General features: G+C 34.7%; 1 protein-coding gene across 4 annotated transcripts; it reads left to right on the top strand.

The window, feature by feature from the left end:
* On the top strand, positions 1-27,354 carry LOC131849024 (L-dopachrome tautomerase yellow-f2-like). Of its 4 annotated transcripts, XM_059199005.1 has the most exons (13): positions 1-159; positions 12,003-12,122; positions 18,327-18,398; positions 18,703-18,774; positions 19,087-19,158; positions 21,058-21,126; positions 21,902-22,000; positions 23,325-23,501; positions 23,693-23,809; positions 24,379-24,555; positions 25,552-25,727; positions 26,715-26,898; positions 27,248-27,354. In XM_059199005.1, exons 1-13 carry the CDS (start codon positions 15-17, stop codon positions 27,352-27,354), a joined length of 1,587 nt encoding a protein of 528 aa, XP_059054988.1. In that variant the 5' UTR covers positions 1-14. The 4 variants fall into 4 exon arrangements, with proteins under 4 accessions (XP_059054988.1, XP_059054986.1, XP_059054985.1 ...); XM_059199003.1 differs by lacking the exons at positions 1-159; positions 12,003-12,122; positions 18,703-18,774 and adding an exon at positions 17,723-17,792; XM_059199002.1 differs by lacking the exons at positions 1-159; positions 12,003-12,122; positions 19,087-19,158 and adding an exon at positions 17,723-17,792.
* Positions 27,355-27,931: the final 577 nt, after the last annotated feature.

Raw genomic sequence — 27,931 nt, 5'->3', positions numbered from 1 at the left:
TTTTAAAATAAAAAATGAGGCAAAGGAAATATTTGTTTTTTCAAATCTACGCATCGATAGTGGTTTTGTCGTCAGCCCAAAATATAAGACAAAAACTTGGTAAATTCGACGAAGTGTTTGCATGGAAGCAACTCACTTACGACATTGATGGGAGTGTATGTGAGTATTTTTTTTATTATTATCTAATTCAAACATTATATAACAATAAAGACATTTATTGAATACTAGCTTTGGCCGCGGTTTCACCCGTATTACATTTATGGCTTATATGATGTTCTGATGTATAAGCTATTAAGTTTATTATTGGGATAAACTTGAACATGACTCTTTAGTATATGGGGATGCCCTACCTTCAAAACAAACCAGGCAGATATAGTTTTAAAAATTTGTTATGTTATTTGGTATGAGGGAATCAAGTTCTTACGTCTAGCAATAATTATAAAAAAAACGATCAAAATGACCATAGTCTGTAAGCATTTGTTAAGACTGATTTTCTGGCGAGAGTAGAGTAGCTACCGGTTATAGTTTGGTAATGGAGCAGGGACTAAACTAGACTAGGGGGCCCCAATTAATAGTGGGGCCCTGGGCCCGTGCCCAGTGTGCCCAATGTGGGGAAGAGGGGCCTGGCTATACCATATCTAAATGAGAACGGATTTTGATGTTCCCTTTTGTGATCGAAATTGACAAATATCTCCGTTATAAATGTTATTAAACAGGTTTTTATGAGACATAACATCATTTCGATTGTTCCATTAATGATCATAGACAATTATTTTCTCATTTGTCATGAGTCAGCAGCACAGACAAAAACTAAACGTTAATGTATACTAGCTACTTACTCTGGCTTCGCTCGGGTGTATATGTATTATATAGGGACGGACAGACAGCGACAGCGGCTTTGTTTTTTATGTAATAATAATAAGAATGTAGTTATTGTTTTTTCATAATATCTAAGCGTTACCACACAACTAAAAGAAGTGTTATTAATGGAACAATAGCCGCTTGTACAAAATTGTTGCGGTAGTTTTTAATATAATAATCATAATAATAGGCATTTTTTCTGACTACATAATGGGACCGACTGACAGCGACAGCGACTTATGTTTTTTATCCAAAGGAAGGACTTATGGAGCGGCTGAAGGCCAACTCCTGCCTGACGGATACGACTTTAGTCTGAGGTCACCGCTAGGGGTTCGGACGTCGGCTCAGGCCGTCGTAATTTCGATCCCCGTTTGAATTGGACGGGGAAATAATAATTAGCCAGAAGATAGTCTGTACAACAAGGCAAGTTATAGGCTCTTAGAGCATTATTTAATTAATTAATTTTTAATTAATAATAATAATAACATGTCAGAACAATTAACACATCTAGTTTTAAATACTATAAATACATATATATCTTTTTTAAATACATACATATCAGACTTATCTATTCAAATGTTTGCATCGTACGAGGAATCGAACCCACGACTATCGGAAGTAAAACGTTGTGCTAAACCACTAGACTCCGAGGCCATCACAAATGTTTAAAGTTTATTATCTATTTTTTATCATTATCTATTATCTATTTAGACTTGTATACAAAAAATATAAATTAGGAAAATTTTTGGCGGTAAACAAACCTTATTTATATGAATATCGACTCTGATAAGTAGATATAAAGATGAAATTGCTTTGAACATACTAATTGTTATTATAAAACTTCATTTGTACTTTGCTTTAGCAGAAATATATACTAGTTGACCCGCGCAACTTCGTCTGCGTTTAATTTCCCCACCTTTTGCAATATTGTTCATTGCAGCTCCGTTCCTATTGGTCGTAGCGTAATGTTATATAGCTTAAAGCCTTCCTCGACAAATGGACTATCCAACACAAAAAGAATTTTTCAATTCGAACCAGTAGTTCCTGAGATTAACGCGTACAAACAAACAAATTCTTCAGCTTCATAATATTAATATAGATATAGAATAATAAAAAAAATTTTTACGGTAAATACTCTGTAGTTGATGATTATATGTTAGTATTTATTTATCTTTGTGTTCATAATTAAGAATTGTATATATCTAAGTAAATTTAATTAGTACAGGTCAACAAGTTATACTACATTTTTTGTGTCACAGTAGTGTTTAGGGAATGAGCACTGCTTATCCTGAAATATAGGATTTTTCCTATTTAGGAAGCAGAGTCTCACCTTATATCATAAGGATCAATGTAACACTGTATTGTACAATAAATAAATAAATATATGCATTTATTAACTATAACTTTTCTTCCAATATTGTTACCATCATTACACGTCTACCAGACGCAAATCTAATTACTTCTCTCCATCCTAAGGTGCCTGGAAGAGACCGCTTTTTAGCGATAAGGCCGCCCATTGATACCTCTTTGTCTTTTTTATTGTATTATATATTTTTTTATCATTTTATACATAATTGTATATGGAATTGTATTTTCTGTGAGAGGAACAGTAAAGAGTTTCATTCATTCATTCATTTATTAGTTAATTAGCTGACGGCCTCGGTGGTCTAGCGGTTCAGCACATCGCCATATTTCTAATGGTCGCAGATTCGATTCCTTGCATTATGCAAACAATATATTCATGAGAATGATTGTTGGTATTCGGTCTGGGTTTTCTACGTATATTATGTATGTATTTACAAAAAAACATCTAAACTCCCGTGATCCCCATTCCGGATTAATATCTCTTAATCTGTATTTTTTTAATGGGGTTAATTTTTTTTATGGGTTAATTTTTTTTATATTTGATAATGGAATGGTGCACCCGCCTACACTAACGGTATAAGCTGGCACCAGTGAACGATGATGAGATGTACATGAGGTCAGATCAGTTAGTCCATCGTGGCAAATTCACCAGGAATTTTCCCCTGGAAACCACATGATGGTTTCCAGGGGAACCACGTGGAGGTCCATCTGACATGGTTCATTGCTAGCTAATGGGACTGTTAGTCCACATTATTAACAATCTGCTTCCCCCCAATGAGTTATATTTGAATGTTTCACCCGCCTGCGCTAACGGTATACGCTGGCGGGGCACCAGTGGAGGATGATAGGATGAGCATGAGGTCAGGTCAGTTAGCACAGCGTGACCAATCACCAGGAATTTATCATGATAGTTTCCAAGATAGACAATTTAGAATGAGCAAGAAACATGTGTGTTGCTTTCTTGAATATTTTTTACACAATAACAAGTAAAAGGCATGCGATAATCAACATAGAAACCGCTACGCACTCATTGACAACAAGAGATTGTTTTATAATAAATTAGCTTTTGCCCGCGGCTTCGCTCGCGTTAATTTATCCCCTTAGGGGTGGAATTTATCAAAATCCTTTCTTAGGGGATGCCTACGTCATAGTAGCTTTATGCATGCAAAGTCTCAGCCCGATCGGTTTAAAATTGACAAAGTTTCATACGAACTTTCATCCCCTTGGGGCCAGAATTAATCAAAATTCTTTCTTAGCGGATGCCTACGTCATAACATCTACCTGCATGCCAAATTTCAGCCCGATCTGTCCAGTGGTTTGGGCTGTGCGTTGATAGATCACTACGTCAGTCACCTTTGAATTATAAATATTTAGATATATAACTATTTTATATATTACTTAAATCTAAGTAATCCACTGAAAATCAGCGCTGTGGTATAATTATACTACAGTATAAATGCTGAGTGGGAGTCACATTCAGTGTTACCAGTGTGTTATAGTTTTTAAGTTGTATAGTAAATAAGAATATTGTAATGCTGAATAAATATCTTTATTATTTACTAGCACTCGCCCCGACTTCGCACGCGTGTACATGTATTAAATACATAAACCTTCCTCTTGAATCTCTCTATACACTTATTAAAAAAAACCGCTTCAAAATCCGTTTTAAAGATTTAAGTATACATAGGGACGGACAGACAGCGACAGCGACTTTGTTTTATACTATGTAATGAGAAACTTAGAATAGAAAATCATTTATTCAAATAAACTTAATTTTAGCACTTTTGAAAAGTCAACATTTTTTTTATCTACCGCTTTTTCGGAAAGCTGTCTCATCACAAGAAGAATGAACAAAAAACTTGTGTGTTGCTCTTTTAAACAATCATTGTAAGTTCACATTTTACAAGTCGAAACGTGTAAAAACAAACTACCAACCAGCACTAATTTATTTAGGCTCAAATATAAAAACACATTAAGATTAAATCAGTCGTAGTGATAAGAGCAGTCCAGTCCCTACAAGCAGCACTCGCTCACGAGTATGACGTATGAGCCAGCCATCACTGCGCTCGACCATATTTTAGGGAGCCCAATGACCCGACCCACCACGCCGCCACATGTCTGGACATTTTAGTGAGCATGACTACTCATTCCACTCGACCTCGTCATAGCTACTTAAATTTATTATCATCATCTGCTTCTTCCTTATCCCATTTATTTGGGGTCGGCGTAATATGTTTTTCCTTTCCATTCATCTCTGTTCGCAGTCATCTCGTCATTCTCACCATATCATCATTCACACAGTCCATTCATCTCTTTTTCGGTCTTCCTCTACTTATAACCATCCACATTCATATGTAACACCGTCCTTAGCATATGATCTTCTTTCCTACGCATTACATGCCCATACCACGATAGACGATTACTCTTTAACCTCTTTTATTATATGGTACTTAAATCTATATGTATACAATATACATTTAAAACAAGAATATAAAGTCTCGACTTAAAATAGACTTACGTGTGACCTTGGTCTAAGAATAAAATAAATGAATATTGACTACAGTTATGCTCAAATTGTTATGGTAAATAAAATCTGATTTAAAAGCGGAGTTACGTCACTTTGAATATTAGAATATTTGAGTGTTAGATTACGCAAGCAATATTTTAGTATTGTTAGAGTTTGAAAATAATAATTGAATATCAATCATTTTATTAAAACTTATTGTTATACTACAATTTTACTAACTAACTAGTATATATATATATATATATATATATATATATATATATATATATATACTAGCAGGGCAAATGTTGTTTTGCCATATAAATTAATAACGCTTTAAAAAAATAGGGGTTGATGATAGAAGGGTTAAAATTTAGGATTGTATGTATTTTTAACTTAGGCTACTTTTATTTTAGAAAAATAAAGTTAAATTCCACGCGGACTAAGTTGAGGGAACAGATAGTTATATACATCTGAATTGCTCTATTTAAGTCTGTACTTAATATAATGTATATACTAGAAAATGTGAGTCTTAAAACAGTCCAGTTCTCCCATACCATGTAAATCTATGTTTTATAAGAGCATTCTCTGAGACTTTCTCTGCTACAAAAGTTGATCAATCATGTAACGAGAATGTATATAATAATAATATCTCCGGACAATTCACACAGCGCCATCTAGTCCCAAGCTAAGCAATTTGTGTTATGGGTACTAAGTAACTGATATAAACACTGACACTGATATAAATAGATACTTTTTTTATTAATACATACATATTATACATAGAAAACATCCAGATTGATACAAACAATCATACTTATGAATACAAATGTTTGTGTCGTGCGAGGATTCGAACTGAAACCCAGTAAGTTAGAAGGAAGGGATTGTTAGCAATGTGAACTCCATCGCTAGCAATGTACCAAGTCATATTGACCTCCACGCATTTACCCCTGGAAATCATTGTGACTAATTCTTAGTGAATTAGTTACGATGGGCCAACTGACCTGACCTCATGCTCATCTTATCATCCTCCAGTGGTGCCCTGCCAGCGTAAACCGTTAGCGCAAGCGGGTGCACCATTGCATAATCATGGATAAATAAAAAAAACAAGTGAGTTCAGTATGTGCGTGTGTGCGTGCGTGTTATGTCATTTTCATTTATTTCATGGAATTTTCGGACAGTTCTACAGGTATTCAAAATGGCTGCCTTTTGAAGGGTGATGTAGAGTATTTTTTCTAAATTTAATTGCTTCAGACTATGATTTAGACATTTCGATATTATTACTATTAAATATCCCCAATAGTGGGGTTAAAAATCGAATCTAGTATCTGTAGGAGCCTTGATTGAATCCAGCAATAGAAGTAACCTACAGTCCTAAGTCCAAGACTAATAATATGAAATTACGTGTTTCAATAAACCAGGAAATAATTACAAGATTGCAAAATTACAATGAGTTGTAATCACGATTTTGTAGCTTAGTTAATACTTAACTAGTAACAACAGAGGTGTTTTATTCTAGTAAGTTTGTGTTATTGTTAGGTGTATGATATCGATGATCGGAACAGCTGATTGGGGCTCTAGTGATGTGCAGAGTAACATGATTCTAAATTAGTTTTAGATGCAGTCATGGTAGTAAATACATTTTAAGTGTAGTTATATTTAAACATATCTACAGTCCATTTTATTGAAGATCCCTTAGGGCCTTGACAACTTCAAAAAACCATCCGAGGTGCTTTATAACCATGGGCACGTTTCATGCTTTTTGCTTGATCCTTCTTCTTTTGAGACAGCTTTCCGAATGAGCGGTAGATTAAAAAAAACATTGTTATGACTATTCAAAAGTACTTAAATAAAGTTTACTAGAATAAATGATTTTCTATTCTATTCTATTCCTGCTCCCCTCCGATTGATCCCCCATTCAAATTAAACGGATTTCGAAATTGCGACAGCCTGAGCCTAGGTTCGAACCTCTAGCGGTGCCCTCAGACTAAAGTCGTATCCGTCAAGCGACAGTTGGCCTTCAACCGCTCCATAAGTCCTCCCTTTGGTTTGGAGTGCCATCTGCACTCGCTCCTAACGTCCGGTGAAGCTGTACAAGCCAGCTGTGGCCAACAGCATTAGAGTAGTCTGAAAAAATCGTATTCCTGACACATTGAAGATTAATAACAAAATATTATTTAAAAAAACAACACGAAAATGGTTAAAGAATAATGAATTTTATACAATATAAAATATTTTCTTGACAATATATGATTGTTTAATATTTTCTATTTGTAAATTATTTGTGTATAATTTTTAAGTAATAATTCTTTTCCATGACATTAAATAAAATAAAATAGGGGTTGAGCGTTTGTATGGAAATTCGTAATTATTGAAGCTAAAACGATGAAACTTTTTTTGACCCTTTGGGATAGGTAATTAAATATTTTTTCTTTATTAGGTCAAGTTACTAGGATGAAGTCGCGAGCACAGCTAATATATAATATGTATACGCAAAAAACACCTAGACTACAAACGATCATACTCATGAAAATGTGTGCACCATGCGAGAAATCGAACCCGCGATCATCGGAAGTAAAGCGGTGTGCTAAACTGCTAGACCACTGAGGTTATCTATATTTTTTAGAATACGTAACATATATATAGTTTTACGTTTTGTTATATCATTTACGACTTACCCTGTTAACAGGTTCCGGCATGACGTAGACTTCAGGGATGTCCCATCTGTATAAAACAAATAGAATAGAATAGAAAATCATTTATGGAAATAAACTTCATTTAAGCACTATTGAATAGTGATAATCATCCTTCTTTAAAACCGCTCATTCGGAAAGCTGTCTCATCACAAGAAGATCGAACAAGAATCTTGTGTTGCTCTATTAAATTATCGTTGTAAGTTTATATTAAGTCGAAACGTGTGAATACAAACTACCAACTAGCACTAATTTATTAGTGTCATAAATACATAATAAGATTAATTAAGTCGTAGTGATAAGAGCAGACCAGTCCCGAGAGCTGGTAGCTACTTTACCCAGAGGTTAAGTATGACCATTCAAAGAGGCAAATCTTGGCTACGCTGCGTCAATGATTATACAATGATTGTTTTTTATTGTGAATGTTTTTGTATGCAATTATTAATTATAGTATGAAAAAGAATGTAGTAGCTTTGGTAAGGAACTGACTCCTGGTATACAGCTCACGCTAGTTTGGGAGTCAGGACTGCAACAAACGCAAAGTTAGATGCAGTCCTGACAAAGATTTAAATAAATAAATAAATGTATTCAAATTACTAATTAAGTTCATTTCCACTTTCTTTTACCTTATTTTTTAAATTAATATATATATTATTTAAAAGAGCAACACACTAGTGTCTTGCTCGTTTTTTTTTAATAAATAACCCTAAATAAATAACGTTGGACAATTAACACAACGCCATCTAGTCCCACGGTAAGCAGAGCTTGTGTTATGGGTACCAGACAACTGATATAAATACTTTTTTTTTTTAATTTCATATAAATGTTTTTTTTTAATAAATACATACTAGGGGGGAAGGGGATTGTTAGTAATGTGGACTAATGACCCCATTGCTAGCAATGTATCATGTCAGGTCGACCTCCACGCGGTTCCCCCTGGAAACCATCGTGATAAATTCCCAGTGAATTTGTCTCGTTGGGCTAACTGATCTGACTTCATGTTCATCCTATCATCCTCCACTGGTGCCCCGCCAGCGTAAACCGTTAGCGCAAGCGGGTGCACCATTCCATTATCAAGCCTCAAAAAAAAAATACATACTTAGAAACACCCAGAAAAGGGCAAGGTCACTATTCCACGCGGTAGAAGTAGTAGGTAGGTAAGTACGCGGGCACAGCTGGTACATAATAGGTATACGCAAAAGACACCCAGACCAATACAAACAATCATACTCATGAATACAAATGTTTGCACCGTGCGAGAAATCGAACCCGCGACCATTGGAAGTAAAGCAGTGCGCTAAACCACTAGACCAGCGAGGCCGTCAATATATATATATAAAATTCTGATTATTTGTTCGTCAGATTATTGTAAAAAGTGACATTATATTTTTCCTTGATTTAATAAAATATTTTACATGTTCAGTTAATAAAATACCTATATATACTTAGTGGATTTTAATTGTAAAGTATCCTTCATATATATGCACTCATCATATCTACCTGCTGTCCTGGAACCCCTAATCTTCATCCACAACCATCCGATCATCCGATCCACCACAAAAATATTCTTTCTATAGTTTTTAAACCACTTTTTATATGCTCACAAATTCATGTTGACAGTTTTCATTTTCGAGTTAACTGTCAGCATATATGAATAAGGAAAAAGTAAAAAGAAATGTCTATGGATACTGGTTTTGTTGATTGATATTTATTATCTGTGCTACCTTTATCTATGTCAAAGCTTTCACAAAATCTGTTTTATGTCAATTATTTGAATTGATTTATTTAGGTTATGTGATTTCTATTTGGTGTTATATGTGTCTCAAACTCTCAACCTGCTACAGGTTTATTCCGGAGTTCATAAATATTTATTTATTTATATATATTAAAATTTACATTTGTATATAGATTTACATTATCATATTTACTACAATACATTTTTTTATATGTTTCTATTGCTTTGGGAAACTCGACATTGATAAACAAAGTCTTATTAACACAAAAAAAAATGCATACGCGCTATATGTAGAGTAGGACCATTGCAATCATGTAGACCGTTATTAAAAAAAATGGCAGTGTTAACTGCAACTGGCTTGTACATTTATGAAACAGGTATGTTTGTAATAAAACACCCATATATATATGACAAAATAAACGATAATAGCAAATTTACACAAAGACACCCTACTAAATTAAAAATGCCACCGTGTAGAACTAACTTGCATAATATTAACTCCCACTTCAGCGCCGTACAAATATATAAATAAAATACCACAGGTAATTCATGTTGATTAAAAAAAAAACCCCAATGGCTCGTTAAAAAATGCTGTTACTCTTTGCGAGAATTGACCTGACATTTAATATTCTTATTTATAATGAATAGAATAGAAATAGAATAGAAAATCATTTATTCAAATAAACTTAATTTAAGCACTTTTGAATAGTCATAACAATTTGTTTTTTATCTACCACTCGTTCGGAAAGCTGTCTCATCACAAGAAGAACGAGCAAGAAACTTGTGTGTTGCTCTTTTAAATAATGTAATTTAATTGTAAAGGTAATTGTTATGAATTGTAATTGGCATGCCCCCTGAATATGAGGCGAACATTTGTACTGTTGTTGTAAATGTTGAAGCAACTAAATTATCTATCTATCTATCTATAGTCCCCAAACCAACCAAAAATATGCAGTATGGGCACACTTCAGTTGACTGTTTTACAATTAGGTAAATTATTTTATGGTGAAATATTTTACAATTAGTGTACTATATAATTCCAAATACAAGAAAATATTACTTATATAACATTGTAAGTTAGAATTATATGTTAGTTACAGTTATATGTAGCATATATTTAGAGTTATATATTAAAACTAGGTGTATACGCGACCTCGTCCGCGTAGAATTTAACTTTATTTTTCTAAAATAAAAGTAGACTAAGTTACTCATTACATCAGCTACTAAATCGGTCCGGCCATTTCAAAGATTAGCAGGAACCAACAGACAGACAGACAAAAATTGTAAAAAATGTTATTTTGGTGTATGTACCGTATATTCATATAATAAAAAACAGCTATTTCAATATTACAAACAGACACTCTAATTTTATTTATATGTATAGATAATATATAACCCATTACTAATAATCCCCTTTCCCCCCTTTTTAATAGATTATATCGGAATGATACAATCACATACTCTAATGGTTTGTCTTGGCGGGGCTCCAGTGGAGGATGATAAGATGAGTAGAAGATCAGGTCAGTTAGCACATCGTGGTAAATTCAGCAACAAACATGATGGTTTCCAAGGTGAACCGCGTGGAGGTCAAACTGCCTAGGTACATTACTAACATTACCATTCCCCTGGACTATGGTTTTATAACTGTAAACCCTGAAATTTTATGGTTTCGTGTGATGCGTTGGACAATGAAATATTATAATGGGAACTAGTGACCCTATTGCAATGGATCATGTCAGGTTGATCTCTGGGTAATAACTAGTTCTATATGTATATCTTATCTTAATAAGTAATTAACGCAAAAGTTCGTGAGTGTGGATGGATGTTTGCTACTCTATCACGCAAAAACTACTGAACGGATTGTGATGAAACTTTACAGTATTACAGCTTATGCATCAAAATAACACAATATGCAATTTTTTATTGAAATTTAACGCGAAGTAAACCGCAGGTACAGCTAGTCTTATATATAAAATTCTCATGTCACAATGCCAGTTACCATACTCCTTCGAAACGGCTTGATCGATTTTTATGAAACTTTATATGCATATTCATTGGGTCTGAGAATCGGCTACTATCTTTTTTTCATAATCCTAAGTGATAAAAGATGGGCACGAGTAACATTTCTTTTATCTTTTGAACAAAATTTTTATATTTTTGTAATGTGGCACTAAAAATAGATATATAACTCAAAATTTTCACCCATCTATCACTAACCCCTATTTTTTTAATAGCGATTTTAATTTACATGGCAAAACAACATTTGCGGTCAGCGGTTCAACCTCATTAAATTTTGATGTATAGAAATAGAAATAATCTTTATTCAAATAAACTTAATATAAGCACTTTTGAATAGTCAAGTTTTTTTATTCTACCGCTTTTCGGAATGCAGAATAGAATAGAATAGAATAGAAAATCATTTATTCAAATAAACTTAATTTAAGCACTTTTGAATAGTCATAACAATTTGTTTTTTATCTACCACCCGTTCGGAAAGCTGTCTCATCACAAGAAGACCGAGCAAGAAACTTGTGTGTTGCTCTTTTAAATAATCCTTGTAAGTTTACATTTACAAGTCGAAACGTGTGAATACAAACTACCAACAAGCACTAATTTTTTGGGTCAAATATAAATATGCAATAAGATTAAATCAGTCGTAGTGATAAGAGCAAGAGATCAGATTCATCACAAGAAGAATAAGCAAGAAACTTGTGTGTTGCTCTATATTACTGTAATTGTAATTCGTTCAGAAGTTTTTGCTTGAAAAATAGACAAACTTCCATCCATATTCACAAACTTTCGCGTTTATGATATTAATAATATATATAAAATATATTTACAGTCGATCAAGATGTTTACGAGGAACCATATAACCTCCGTAACACGCGAGACAGAGAAAAAAGACAGTCAGACAGTGTCTTCTTCAACAACGAAGACGAACCGGTGAGAAACTGGAACCAACGTAAGTAATATCATAGAATAGAAGAGAAGACAAAATACTTTATTCAAATAATAAGCACTTTTGAATAGTCAAATACTTTTTTTATCTGCCGCTCATTCGGAAAGCTGTCTCATGACAAGAAGATAGAGCAAGAAACTTGTGTGTTGCTCTTTTAAATAATCCTAATTATTTAAAAGAGGAACACACAATATTTTTTTATTATTCATTCAATCAGTTAATCATTCATTTATTTATATTATATTTATTATTTATTTAAACTTTCGTCAGTGTACAGTTTGTTGCAGTCCTGACTCCCAAACTAGAGTGAGCTGTATATCACGAGTTAGTTCCTTCAAAAAACTAGGATAACAGTTTAAATTTAAATTTGAAAATTTACTTGTAATTAACTGTATTTTTTAGCAGTTATAACAATAATAACCCTGGACAATTAACACAGCGCCATCTAGTCCCAAGCTAAGCGGAGCTTGTGTTATGGGTACTAGACAACTGATATAAATATATAAATACATTTGTTTTAGTAAATTCATACATACCAAGTTAAATACAAACAATCATACTCATGAATATAAATGTTTGTACTGTGCGAGGAATCGAACCCGCGACCGTCAGACTTTAGCTCGTTTACTTTTATAATTACTAAAACAAATCCTTACTGTCAAAGTCGTTCAGTATGTTTGTTTTATCTTATAATAATAATAATAATAATTTTATTTCAGACAACATGATCCATTGTGTTAGTAACAGCTTAATGACATATATATATATAATAAAATATATAATAAAATAAAAATGTAACTTTTAACATATTACCTGTCCCACCCAGTGTCTTAGAATGGGACAGTCTACTTTACAAGCAATTGTCTTCAGGACACTGTTGGAACTCGCCCGCACTCTGCCTAATAGGGACGTTATTCGCTTCCGCCGTATAGCATAGAAATCGTCTGTGCGCTCTTGCGCAAACATATGTGACGCGCTGCAGTGGCGGGGCAGTCCCAACAGTGCCCGAAAGGCATTGTTATATTGAACGCGAAGAGCATTGTAGGTTTTTTTAGTATAGTTGTCCCACAAGCCGCCAGTGTAGAAAACCTGACAAAATGCCTTAAAAAGTGTTATTTTGACTTGTTTTGTACACCGGGCAAACCTGCGTGCCAACATATTACTTCTAACTGCCAATGCTCTTCTTTCACGTTCTATGTCCATATCATCTTTTAATGTGGATGTAACAATATGTCCAAGATATTTAAAATTTGAAACAAGGTTCAATATATTCCCATTGAGTGATATAGGAGGCACATAATCCGGTTTTTTACTTCCAGATGCAAACACTACAATCACACTCTTGACAGAATTATAAATAATAATCCATGACTTTCTGCATACGATTCACATACAGCTACCATTTTCCTTAAAGCTCCAATTGAGGGGGCCAACAATACCATGTCATCTGCATAGCTTATATTGTTGATACTAAGTCCATCGATATAGCAACCAGCATGCATACCGCTGAGCTCCTCTATTAAACTATTGACATATAAACTAAAAAGGTTAGGTGAGGTCAGCCCACCCTGTCTCACTCCGCATTTTAAATGGTATGGGTCAGACAGAGAATTATTCCACTTCACCTGGTTGCATTGGTTATTGTACCAATACCTAAGAATCTTTACTAATTCTACGGGTAGAGTAGTATTCTTAAGCTTACTCCATAAAACATCATAGGACACCATATCAAAAGCCTTGCTTAAATCAAGGAAACAGGCATAGACAGGAGTAGATCTTTCTGTGTAATATCTGACTGTGTGCTTGTGACATAAAATAGCGGACTCTGTTGCCTGAAACCAAACTGGAGATCATGTAAGTTTGGGTATCGTTTGAGTTGCGAATCAAGCAAACAATCAAACACCTTAGCAGTTATTGTTGCTAAAGATATAGGTCTATAATTTCCCGCGTTTGATACGTCTCCCGTTTTATTCTTAACTATTGGTACAACAACCGTTTTTAGCATATCGTCTGGCAAATATGTGTGCGCTATACAAAATGTATATAACATTGAAAGTAACCTAGGCAAGTGATCTCCTGCTGCCTGAAAATGTTCCAAACTGAGACCATCATATCCCGGGGACTTTCCTTTTTTCATGTTCTTTATAACAACTTTAATATCCTCAGATGTAAATCTATGCACTTCACTATTCACACCCTCACTGAAAATGTTGGTGGTTGACTGTGATGGAGGCAGAGATGAGTTCACCTTAAAGTTATTTTTAAACATATCAGCTATTTGTTTACAGTCCTTAATCCCATTAATACTAATAGGTATAGAGGGTCTACCACTCAACTTGTTTGTAGCTCTCCAGAACCCACCAAAGTCGTTGTTGGACCGGTGAAGAGCTAATGCATCCATTTTTATCTGGTCTTGGTGATTGAGACACCATTTTAATTTACCTTTAAACCTTTTACGACTTTCACACATTTCGTCATACACAACACCCACGTTCGGCCTGCCATATAATTCCCATACTAAAAATTTAATTCTCGCCTCATTATGTGCCTCCCTAACATATTTATTCCACCCAGATATCCGTCTTCGCCCCCCTACTCCCACCGGCCTGTCGTGACTTCGGACTGCAGCCTCTGATAATATGTTCACTATGTTACTATACAATTGATTTATTATATCTCTGTGAGTTAAGTCACTACAATATCCATCACAACAGCCAATTAGTTTTTCTGGGAAATCAATATTTTTTAATTTTTCATTACAAAAACTATTATATATATTTATTTGTTCATTGTTTCTACTACCCCAAACTACTTTATTACAAACATATTTATTAATGGAAACTTTCGGTTTTAAAAGATTTACATTACATTTTATTTCAATAGGGAAATGATCAGACCAGTAAACATCATACAGTATGTCTACATCAACAGTGGATGCCCATGCAGCTTGTGTTACTAGAACATGATCTAGCCATCTTTTCGTTCCATGTGCATCACTAATAAATGTATAACAGTCCGATTGTAAACCTAGTTTCTGTATATCCGCACAGATCAGCTGTTGTTCCGAACAAAAGTTTAAAAGTTCCTTACCGAATTGTCCATCTGGGTGCGCATTATAGTCTCCCAGAATAAAAACAGATTGCACATCATTATTTTCAACAATTGCACAAATCTCGCCCAAACAATGTGTGAACTCCGTTAAATTATCACTATTATCTGTGGGCATGTAAACACTCATAATGACCATGTCTTTATCACTAGTTTCCACTTTAATTGCTGTTATTCGCGAGTTTTCACTATTAATTATCGATACCGAATTAAAAACACTTTTTCTCCATAAAATTGCGACACCTCCGAATGGTCTACCGTGAAGTATACCCACTGAAGTATCTACAGAAGACTTTCCAGTGTATCCAAAATCATCATGTATGCTGTCCAAAAAATGTATGTCATGGGGAAGAAGCCAAGTTTCCTGCAAAGCGACGATATCGGACCTCTCACACAAGGATTTTATACATTCTGCCGATCGCTTCGCAGATTTACAATTAAATGATATAAAAGATAACTGTGTTGTATTATCCACTTTTATTTTATAAATTATATCTTATCACCTTTTACGAGTGTCTTTTTAAAAGTCACAAATCGACGAAAGGAAATACCATCCGGCCACAGACCCGCATCCATAAAGATAGAAAATTTACTCCGCGGTATGTATACTTTGTATGCATCGTATTCCTTCTGTAGTTTCATGCTAATTTTTTCTAGAGTTACAGGCACGTTAGTTTTTTGCAGTATATAGGTAGCAATGTCATCCGGTGATGTATTCTTGTCAACATTATTGATAAATAGCGGTATCTTTATATCCGCTGCTCGAAATTTTCCATTGGGTTCCGTACATGCTTGACCTCTTTTTCCCATAAATCTATTCTTCAATTTCTTTTTTTGCACTATTGTCCAATTTTCTGTCTCTTTTATATTTTTCCATGCTTCATTGGTAACAATATTCGCATATGATTTTTCCATTACTAATGGATGGGAGACTCGATCATTACTTTCAACTATGTTCATTGCTATACCGGTTGACGTGATTGGTGCGTTCGGTGGCGCTACTCCTCCCGCGCCCGCTTGCGCCTCATCTAATACCTGCCGCTGTTTAAACGACGGTTGATCAACTGTATCTCCTACCCGCACACAAATATTGTTTACTGAACTATTCAATAAAGCATTAGATTGCTTTTTCAAAGGAATATTTGTATCGCAATTATTACTTAAGTTCTCATTTCTTTCTTCCTGCGATATATGAAGCAACCCAATCGGCCCACTGTCATAATGAAAATTATCAATTAAATTTGAACCACCTCTTTTCGTGTTTACATATTGTGTCGGTTCAAAATTATTAACAATTGAAGCCGTTTTTAAATTCAACAATTCATTCTTTATCATTTGTACTTCTTCTGACGAAGCGCAGGTCTCTTTAATAGTTCGCAGTTCTTTTTGCAACACAAGAATATCCTTTAATAATCTAGTTACATCCACATGATCAAAACTCACTGGCGGTAGTTTCTGCAAATCTCTCGCAACAAATACTGGAATATTCTCAGGATCTACACTTTTTATTACAGATAAAATATCTTCTATGTCACGTTCTCTTTTCCATCCTTTTTTCGTATGATCTTGCGTATTTTTGATTTAACTGAATCAAATAGCAAAGTTTTCGCTTCCTTAATTTCTTCACTCGAAAATGACGACGTAATAATACGAATGAGACTTTCCTCATCCATAACTTCACATTTGTTTTGTACAAAAGACAATATTTCACTAATCACAATATTACAATTATTGCATTTTACTATATTTGATGCCATTATGCTGACCGATAACTGAGACAGCTATAACTGCTTCATTATTCTGTCACTTTCCTTCTAGAATCATCTGGCTTCAATCAACAAGAAACTAACAGACCATGGCCGCAGAGACCAAATTGGAATAATAATAATCGTTAGTTCCGATTTCTTCTCTTCTCTTACATTCTTAATACTTCTTTCAACAGTTTACTTTTGAGATGCTATATTCAGACATAAATAATTTGGTATAACCTTAAATAAGATAATATTATATTTCATATATCTTTAAACTATAACTTCTTTCATCATCATCGCAGCCCGGAAGACGTCCACTGCTGGACATAGGCCTCCCCCAAAGATCTCCACGACGATCGGTCCTGCGCTGCTCGCATCCAATGCCTTCCCGCGATCTTGACCAGATCGTCGGTCCACCTTGCTGGAGGCCTTCCCTATTATATCTATTATATCTAATTCCTTCTAGAATCTTCCGTCTTTAATCAACCACAGATTAACACGTCCCGGCCACAGAGACTAACAATAATCGTTAGTTTTAATTTCTTTTATTCTTAATTAACTTCTTTTATTCTATAAACTTATTCAATTTATTATTATATTTAATTTTTATTTATTTATTATCATTGAATTGCATTGCATAATATTCTTACAGTATTCATAAAAATGTACAATTATATATTACTTTTGTTAACACTTACTTTTCTGTATTTATAATTCTACTATTCTATCGCTTTCCTTCTAGAATCTTCCATCTTCAATGAACCACAGACTAATTCACCGCGGCCGTTACGACCGAGCTGGAAGAACAACAATCGTTAGTTCCACTTTCTTTTATACTTCATTAACATTCTATATAACTTAAAATAAACTTGAATTGATCAAACTTAAATCTATTTACCTTATATTTTCTAATAGTAAATAGATTTAAGTTTGATGTACATGTGTGTTGTTTACTAAGGTAAATACATACTTGTAATCCATACAAAAATTATATTACAAATGCTAAAGTATCTGTCTGTGTTTATTAATGAAATTTGATGTGAAGATATATTATCACGAAGAGAAAAATTACTTTTGCCACAGATAACATAATAATACTTTTGCTAACTTCGTTCAACGATTTGCATTTTGTAGCGATATTTAAAATTAGCTGTAAGTTTGTTATATGGGTGTGTATTTTTTATTCCTAATAATTGTTATCCATGCGTGTGTCAAAACTAATATAATAACAACTAAACGGATGTTAATATTTAATGTAAAGACATGTTAAAATAAAATCGGTCACACATTACCTTAACAGCTACTTTTCTGTATTTCTAATTCTACTATTCTATCGCTTTCCTTATAGAATCTTCCATCTTCAATGAACCACAGACTAATTCACCGCGGCCGCTACGACCGAGCTGGAATAACAACAATCGTTAGTTCCACTTTCTTTTATTCTTCATTAACATTTTATGTAACTTAAAAAAATATTGGACTAAGCTTGAATTGATCAAACTTAAATCTATTTAATCTAAGTTTGATGTTGTTTATTCTTCATACTTGTAATCCATACTAATATTACAAATGTTAAAGTATGTCTGTTTCTTAATTTTTCATATTACTAAACAGATATAAATGAAATTTGATGTGAAGATATATTATCACGAGGAGAAAAATTACTTTTGCTAATAGTTCCTTTATTTAATTTCTATTTCTCTATTCTATCGCTCTCCTTCTAGAATCTTCCATCTTCAGTGAACCACAGAGTAACTCACCGCGGCCGCTACGACCGAACTGGAATAACAACAATCGTTAGTTCTTCTTTCTTTTATTCTGCATTAACATTCTATTAACTTCTTTCGATAATCTGTATTTTCTAAAAACATGAAGATTTAAGTTTAATGTATATATATTCTTTATTCTTTATAATTGTTATCTATATTACTTTTACAAATGCAAAATATCTGCCTGTTTGTTACCTTTTTATTTTTAAACAGATATTAATAATGTTTGATGTGAAGATCATAAACTAGGTTTTATGTAAAAAAAAGCAGTCAAATCGCGGATGGCTGCTACTATTATTTTACTTAACTACTTTCTGTATTCTATCGGTTTCCTTCTAGAATCTTCCATCTTCAATGAACCACAGACTAACTCACCGCGGCCGTTACGACCGAGCTGGAATAACAACAATCGTTAGTTCCACTATCTTTTATTCTTCATTAACATTCTATGTATGTAACTTATATTCTATTATAAAATAATAATAATAAATACCCCTAGACAATTAGCACAGCGCCATCTAGTAACGGGTATAAATACATAGTTTTTTTTTTGTAAATACATACACAAAACGCCCAGGCCGATACAAACAATCATAGTCTAGAATATAAATGTTTGAACCGTGCTAGGAATCGAACCCGCGACCATCGGAAGTAAAACGGTGTGCTAAACCTTAAGACCACCGCGACTGTCAAATGTTTCTTACAATTTATACTTTTTAGATGTCATTCATTTTAGTTAAATTTATACTGATTATCTTATATTCGCTTACTTTCATTTTCCATATGACTTTACTATTCTCTAACTTTCCTTCTAGAATCTTCCATCTTCAATGAACCACAGACTAACTCACCGCGCCCGCTACGACCGAACAGGAATGACAGTAGTTAGTTCCGCTTTCTTTTATTCTTCATTAACATTTTCTACCTCTCCGGTGATGGAAACACCGATAACAAACTGAATTAATCTCGGTAGTCTCGCCCCCTGCAGCGTTGTATTGAAGTATACCGAGCGAATGTGGGACATGTCAAGTGTTGTGTTCACCACTACGACCACAGTTGACAATGACTCCAACTACCCCGTCTGGGACAATAGTCATGATAGTGTGTTATAAGAATAGGAAGAATAAGAATCATATATACCAGTGAAATTACATTAAAGAATATATATTTAAAGAATACTTAACTTCCTTAAGGCGGCTAAAGAAGTCGGTTCAGCGTATGCCGACAGGATGCTCTTGTCCGGCGCTGGTGTATAACTGGACCTTTTTCTACCAAATTTGAATATTATAATAAACTAGCTATCCCGGCAAACGTTGTTTTGCCTTAAAATAAAAAAAAATTAGGGGTGGACTACCCCTAACATTTAGGGGGATGAAAAATAGATGTTGGCCGATTCTCAGACCTACTCAATACGCTCACAAAATTTCATGAGAATCGGTCAAGCCGTTTCGGAGGAGTATGGGAACGAAAACTGTGACACGAGAATTTTATATATAAGATAATACCACATATATATTTTAGAAATCATGTTCTAGTCATGCTCGCTATAAAGTTCAAATTTGTGGCGGCGTGGTGGGCCGGGTCGATGTGCTCCCTCTAATATGGTTGAGTGCAATGATGGCTGGCTCATCCGTCATACTCGTGAACAGGTGCTGCTTGTGGGGTCTGTTCAGGTTGCGAACACTGATTAGATTTTTTGATTTTTTTTTATACGCACACAAATTACTTTTGTTTTGGATATATAGTAGAAATTAAAAATAAAAATGTCTTAAATAGTTGTATATACACCATATATAATAGCATTATATATGCATGCTGGTGGTCACTCTATTCTCCCAAATTTGAAAAATGCTGTTGGCCGCAGCTGGCCTTTACAGCTTCACCGGACGATAGGGGGCGAGTGCAGATGGCACTCCAAACCAAAGGAAGGACTTATGGAGCGGCTAAAGGCCAACTCCCGCCTGACGGATACGACTTTAGTCTGAACACCGCTTGGGGTTCGAACCTCGGCTCAGGCTTCGTAATTTCGATCCCCGTTTGAATTGGACGGGGGATCTATCAAAGGGGCAGACACAAATTACAAATTTGTAATGTGCGTCCGTACTGTGGGTCTAACTAAAAATCAGCGCTGGAAACTATGTTTCCAGCATTATGCGTAGTTGTGCTCCACATTAACTCTGTTTTGTAATATGTGTAAATTGTTGTTTGCATTTCTTTTTATCATTATTGTTGTCAAGACTATTCAATAGAATTATAACATATTCATTTTTTGTACAATCCTTTTTATATATCAATATTGTTGTGTTACAGGACCGAACCTTGAACCGCCGAGAGACGAGAGGAGACCCAGTGGTGTCACTACGACTGTCAGACCTATAGGTATGTCGAATTGTACCTTTTTACCGACTATCAAAAAGACGGTCAGACGGATTTTGTTGTTAATTCCTAGTTATGAATTAACTGACCTAAGTTCATCCTGCTCCCATCTATTTTCCACTGGTGCCCCGCCAGCGTATACTCTAGAGCAACAAACTGTTCTACAGTTTGGCGAGTTAATGTATAAAAACAACTGTACAATTATCTTTATTAAATAAATTAAAAAAAAAAACGAGTCCACTGTTTCATTATTATCCATTAAAAAAAATACCAACTTCAAGCAAAAAAAAAAAAGATATAATCATCATAATAAGTAGTAAAAGTAGTTTTAAACGTATTATTCAATAAATATAGTCATATTCAGAAACTCGTACTTTTTAAGTCAGTTGTAAACACCCAGACAGACACTTTTATTATATTTTGTTATATTATACACTTGATATTTATATTACGACCAATTTACATAATACCATTTTAAATTATTGCGTATATATTACTCCGATGTATACAACAGTAAAGTTTCATTAAAATCCGTTCAGTAGTTTTTGCGTGAAAGAGTAATAAACATCCATACTCGGAAACTTTCGTCTTTATAATATTATTAACATTTTGACCAAATTACATAATATCTTATCAAATTATAGTTTATGTGTTATTCTGATGTATAAGCTATATTACTGTAAAATTTCTTCAAAATCCGTACAGTAGTTTTTGCGTGAAAGAGTAACAAACATCCATACTCGGAAACTTTGGCGTTTATAATATTTTAATATTACAGATGAAGCAGGCAGATTCTTCGTGCAATATAATAACATACCGATGGGTGTAGAGAAAGTTGGAGATAGATTGTTTATAACTATACCGCGTCGACGATACGGTAAGAAATAATCTAAACATATAAATAAAATTAATTCATTCATAATTTAAGAGCTACGCTCTTGTCGGTGGAGCTCTTGCCACTTTCCGCGATCTTCCATCATGCTCTTTAATTCTTCATACGACACGACTCCCATTTTGTCCTCTACATCTACAAATATATTATAATCATTTCAAACTCTACAATTTTACACAATTGTACACAATAATAAGTGACTCCAGTCTCTACAATACAGGCCTGCGAGCCTAGTGTAGAACTACAGTAAATTAAAATGTAAATGTGTATCATGAATATATATATATATATATATATATATATATATACATATATATATATTGTATCTCCCTTTTGACTGGAGTAATATATTCAAACACGCAGGCCTTAGCCAAGCATGGATGAGTTATGTGATGAAGAAAGAAATTTTCTTACTATTCGGCATGTGTTTAGTATGACGGCTTTTTGTAATAGTTTATTATTATTATTATTATTAATATTATTTCTAAACTTCAAACAAAAATCTCATCTCCCCTCTTAAGGAGAGGAGATGGCAACTTATTATTATTATTATTATTATAAGCTTTTTTACAAAGAGTTTGGTATATAATAAATATATTACTTAAATCTAAGTAATCCACTGAAAATCAGCGCTGTGGTATAATTATACTACAGTATAAATGCTGAGTGGGAGTCACATTCAGTGTTACCAGTATGGTTTAGCTTTTAAGTTGTATAGTAAATTATATCTATACATATAATTAAAATTGGAGTGTCTGTTTGTAATACTGAAATAACCGTTATTTACTACATATGAATATGAATACGGTACATAAATAATCTTTTTTACAATTTTTATCTGTCTGTCTGTCTGTTTGTTCCGGCTAATCTGAAATTGAATTGTCCTGGGATATTACATATTATATATTATTACTAGCTGTTCCCGCGACTTCGTTCGCATGGAAATTAACTTTATTTTCTAAAATAAAAGTAGCCTAAGTTACTCCTTATTACATCAGCTACCTACCGATATAAGTTCCGTCAAAATTGGTCCAGCCATTTCAGAGATAAGCCGGAACAAACAGACAGACAGACAAACAAAAATTGTAAAAAATGTAATTTCGGTGTATGTACTTTATCACTTCGAGGTATGTAACTTACGTACATAAATAACTTACGTCCTATACTCAGACCTGATACACAAAATTTCATAAGAATCGGTCAAGTCACTTCGTAGGGTATGTTACAAACACTGATGCAAGATTTCTTTTTCTTTTATTCATTATTTTCAATATAAAAAAAAATGTTAAAATAGAAATGTATGTTTCAGGTATAATTTCAACTCTAAATTACATAAACCTGGACCGCGACTCGCATCAGCTGTCGCCAGCCTTGAAGCCGTACCCCAACTACAGCACTTCCAGGAGTCTAACCTCGGTGTACAGAACAAGAGCCGACAGCTGCGGCCGCCTCTGGATGGTTGACACCGGAATGATCGAAATACCAGGTCAGTCCAATTATTTATACCCTTTGACATTTTGATCTTAGAATTTCGTATTCTAATATAAACTAGTGGCCGCCCAGCGGTCGAATTCATTAAATTCATCATTCCAGGGGGAAACCGTGTGGAGGTCGACCTGACATTACTAGCAATCCCCTTATGTCATAATCACGTATAAAAATACAATTTGGTTACAGATAATAGGCAGCAGGTTCAACCTCCGGCCATCGTGGTTTTCGATCTCAACAGGGACAGACAGATACTCAGGTATCCGTTCAAGAGTACAGACATACCGTCAGCGAACACGCCTACTGGTAAGTGCCATAGATAAGTACCTATTTTGTCTATGGTAATTGTGATTTTGTAAATTTTTATGTTTACTTTGTTAAGTAATTTAAGTGCTATCATCGTAGTTGATCTCTTATTGTATTAATTTACTAATAAAGGCTGGAACAGAACAGCAGAGAGGGTGGACTCACTGCACCCACTGAGTTATAGACCGTTTTGTCTCATTTATTACTTTTAAATTTTATATTGTACTAGCTGTACGCACGACTTCGTCCGCGTGGAATTTTTATTTCTAAAATAAAAGTAGCCTAAGTTACTCCTTCTTACATCAGCTACCTGTCAATAAAAGTCGCGTCAAAATCGGACCAACCATTTCAGAGATTAGCCGGAACAAACAGACAGACAGACAAAAATTGTAAAAAATGTTATTTTGGAGAATGTACCCTATTTATATTTATATGCATATAGTAAAAAACTGTTATTTCAATATTACAAACAGACACTACAATTTTATTTATACGTATTTTATGTATAGTTAAGTAATTCTAGAAAATTATTGCTATTAATAAAAAGTTATTGTTATTATATTTGTCAGGTTTGGCCTCCATAACTGTGGACATCACCAATGATGATTGTGAGAACGCATTCGCATATGTACCCGATCTGACCACGTACGGACTCATCGTGTACTCCCTGAAACAGAACGACAGCTGGAGACTCTCTCACAACTTCTTCTCATTCAACCCCACGGCTGGGAACCTCAATATTGCTGGTAAGCATTCTTTTTAAACTAAAATCTCAAACATGGTAACGGTAAGTGATCGTGATATTTATTTATTTATGTAAGAAGCACTAATTATGACGGACGACTGAGGCTTTGCTACCGCAAGGGAAACCCCAAGTAGCGCCCGTGACTTGTGACACGGGTGTAGGTTTAAAAGGCCCTTTTAGAATGCATTAACACTCACCTTCACTACTTGCAGATTCCCCCCAGGCCCAACTAAGACCGGGATAAACCCATTGCTAATACAATTCAGTTTAATATCCAAAACACAACTGGCACGCTCTGCGCTCGTCGACTGAATGCCGCAGCTCACGCAACGAAAGAGGATTATTCAACTACCGACCTCCGTATTTATAGACCAGTCAGTGTAGTAGGTTGGTTTATAACTACTAGATGGCGCTATTTACAATATTCGTAATAATCCTTACATTGGGTACTTCATTAGTACTAAAAACAAACTACCTTCTTTTAATATATTTTTAAAATATCGGATTTTACTACAATGATGATGTGAATTCTAACATTTATAAGAACATTGCTGTTTGCCTGTTTGTATTCACACAAAATTATTAACAAAATCTCATTATTCTTGCCCCCTCCTACTAGACCGAGACGTCTTTGCCAAAACCACTCCAAAATGTTAAAACTTCCACTTGGCAAGTCCCAATTCTTAGGAAATTCCTTTTCATTTCGCGCTGCTCGGTTATGGAACAAACTACCAGCACAGATACAGGAAAGTCCAACAATTGGTTGTTTTAAGAAAAGGTTGAAATCACACTATTTATCGACCTTAGTATGATTAGTTTCATCATGTATTTTATTATTTGTATTTTGTGTAATATATGTAGATATCTATAGAATATTATGTTATCTGTGCTATTACTACTCAATAAACGATTACTTGAATAACGAGCGTGTATAGCAATAGTTGTTCATGAACGGGATTTTCACTCAATGTTAAACATAAACTAATATTGTTACCAGGTTTAAGATTCCAGTGGAGCGACGGTATATTCAGCCTGACCCTGGTGCCTGGCGCTGGCAACTGCAAGACGGCCTACTTCCACCCCCTCATCGGTACCCAGGAGTTCTCCGTGTCCACGTGTGTCCTGCAGAACAGGACCGCCGTCTCTGATCCTAATTACTGGTCATTTTTCTCCGTAAGTAATCCTTACTGATATTATAAATGTGAATGTAGGGATGTTTGTTTGTTTATTTATACATTTATATAAAACAGGTATTATATTATATTTATATATTCGCATATTTTCCGGCAGAACTCATGCGAAGGTCGTTCGGTAGTTATGTATGGCAGGATGAAGTCAGGTAGTTGTTACGCCTCGTTGTAGTTATAGTCCGCGAGCCAGAGGAGTTTTTCGTCAATTATTTCCTCCCGGCAGGTAGCTTTCATTGAGCTTTGTTGCGGGTAAATGATACGATGTTGTTGGTCGAGACGATGTATATTACAGATAAAATAAACTGACAATATGTATGTAGAAATAATGATCTTATATAACTAGTGTAGGAATGTTTTATCACTGTCGAACGACTGAATCCTGAAAGTTTGATGGTTTGAATGAAGCAGCTATTGTAAAGTTCGCAGAATATAGAGCAGTTTTTGTCAATTGCATAAGGAAATCGAGACTATACTATCGATATATTTATCAAAAAACAATAATAATAATCATTTTTATTTGTCCATTCATTTTTTTATTGCTGTGGAAAACATAAGAATAAAAGAAACAAAACATAACATGATTTGCCAGGTGCTACAAAATCTAAATATATATAACTCAAAGGTGACTGACATAGTGATCTATCAACGCACAGCCCAAACCACTGGACGGATCGGGCTGAAATTTGCCATGCAGGTAGATGTTATGACGTAGGCATCCGCTAAGAAAGGATTTTGATTAAATCTACCCCCAAGGGTATAAAATAGGGGATGAAAATTTGTATGAAACTTTGTGAATTTTAAACCGAGACTTCATAAAGCTACTATGATGTAGCCATCCCCTAAGAAAAGGGATAAATTAAGGCGAGCGAAACAGCAACAAAATAAATATATTACAGACTCATCACAAGAAGTATGAGAAAGAAACTTACATATTGCTCTTTCGTTCTATTCTTTTCTATTCTGTTTCCAGTTGCTGGGTGACCGTGGTGAGGGAAGTCAAGCTACGATGCACGACTATCACCCAGCTAGCAGAGTGCTGTTCATAGCTGAGGTAGGCAGGGATGCTGTGTCTTGTTGGAACACTGCTGAACCCCTGGTGTCTACTAATATAGCTATATTGGCACAAGACAGCCAGAGACTTAGTTATCCAGCAGGTAATTTTTTTTGTAATAATAAAAATCCTTTAATAATTTTAGGACATTTCACGTAGCGCCATCTAGTCCCAAGCTAAACAGAGCTTGTAACATGCGTCCTAGGGAACTGATATTAATACTTATTTTTGTGTAAATACACATACATATAAATATAATTGTCTAGTAACCATAACACAAGCTCTGCTTACCGTGGGACTAGATGGAGCTGTGTTACTTGTCCAGGGTTATTTATTTATTTATATCAGTTGTCTAGTGCCCATAACAAGCTCTACTTACCGTGGGACTAGATGGCGCTGTGTTAATTGTCCAGAGTCCTAATTATACAATAGCGATATCTTCATTATTTCAGACCTCCATGTTACTGGGAATGACGTGTGGGTGATAGCAAATTCTCTGCCACGGTTCGGTTATTCAAGACTTGATACAAACAGTTACAACTTTTATATATATAGGTAAGTTTTTATCCGTCATGACTTACTGTAAGGTGGCACTTGTATAAGATGATGACTTAGGCTTTGAAGCCGGCTACCGCAAGGGAAACCCCAAGTAGCACCCGTGACTTGTGACACGAGTGTAGGTTTAAAAGTCCCTTTTAGAATGCATTAACACTCACCTTCACTACTTGCAGCTTCCCCCCAGGCCCAACTAAGACCGGGATGAACCCATTCCTAATACAATTCACTTTAGTACCCAAAACACAACCGGCACGCTCTGCACTCGTCGACTGAATGCCGCGGCTCACGCAACGAAAGAGGATTATTCAACTACCGACCTCCGTATTTATAGGCCGAAGTTAGTGTAGTAGGGAGAGAAGCGGAAGTAACGGTTATTTTCTGACAAACAACGTGGTTCGGTCTATAAATACTAGATGGCGCTATTTACGAAATAGATCATATTAGATACTCAATTATATTCATAATCTTACATTACGGTGTCCAAAAGTGGACACTGACTACTTACACACACATACGACTGTGGGCTGGACATATATGACCGGCCCACTGCCACTTCAACTCGCAAATTCGTAGAGCAA

This window comes from Achroia grisella, unplaced genomic scaffold, assembly GCF_030625045.1.
Source record: "Achroia grisella isolate CSIRO2021 unplaced genomic scaffold, CSIRO_AGI_Agris_v1 utg628, whole genome shotgun sequence".
Classification (NCBI taxonomy): Eukaryota; Metazoa; Arthropoda; class Insecta; order Lepidoptera; family Pyralidae; genus Achroia; species Achroia grisella.
The sequence above is the reverse complement of the archived record's forward strand: the minus strand, read 5'-3'. Positions and strand labels throughout refer to the sequence as shown.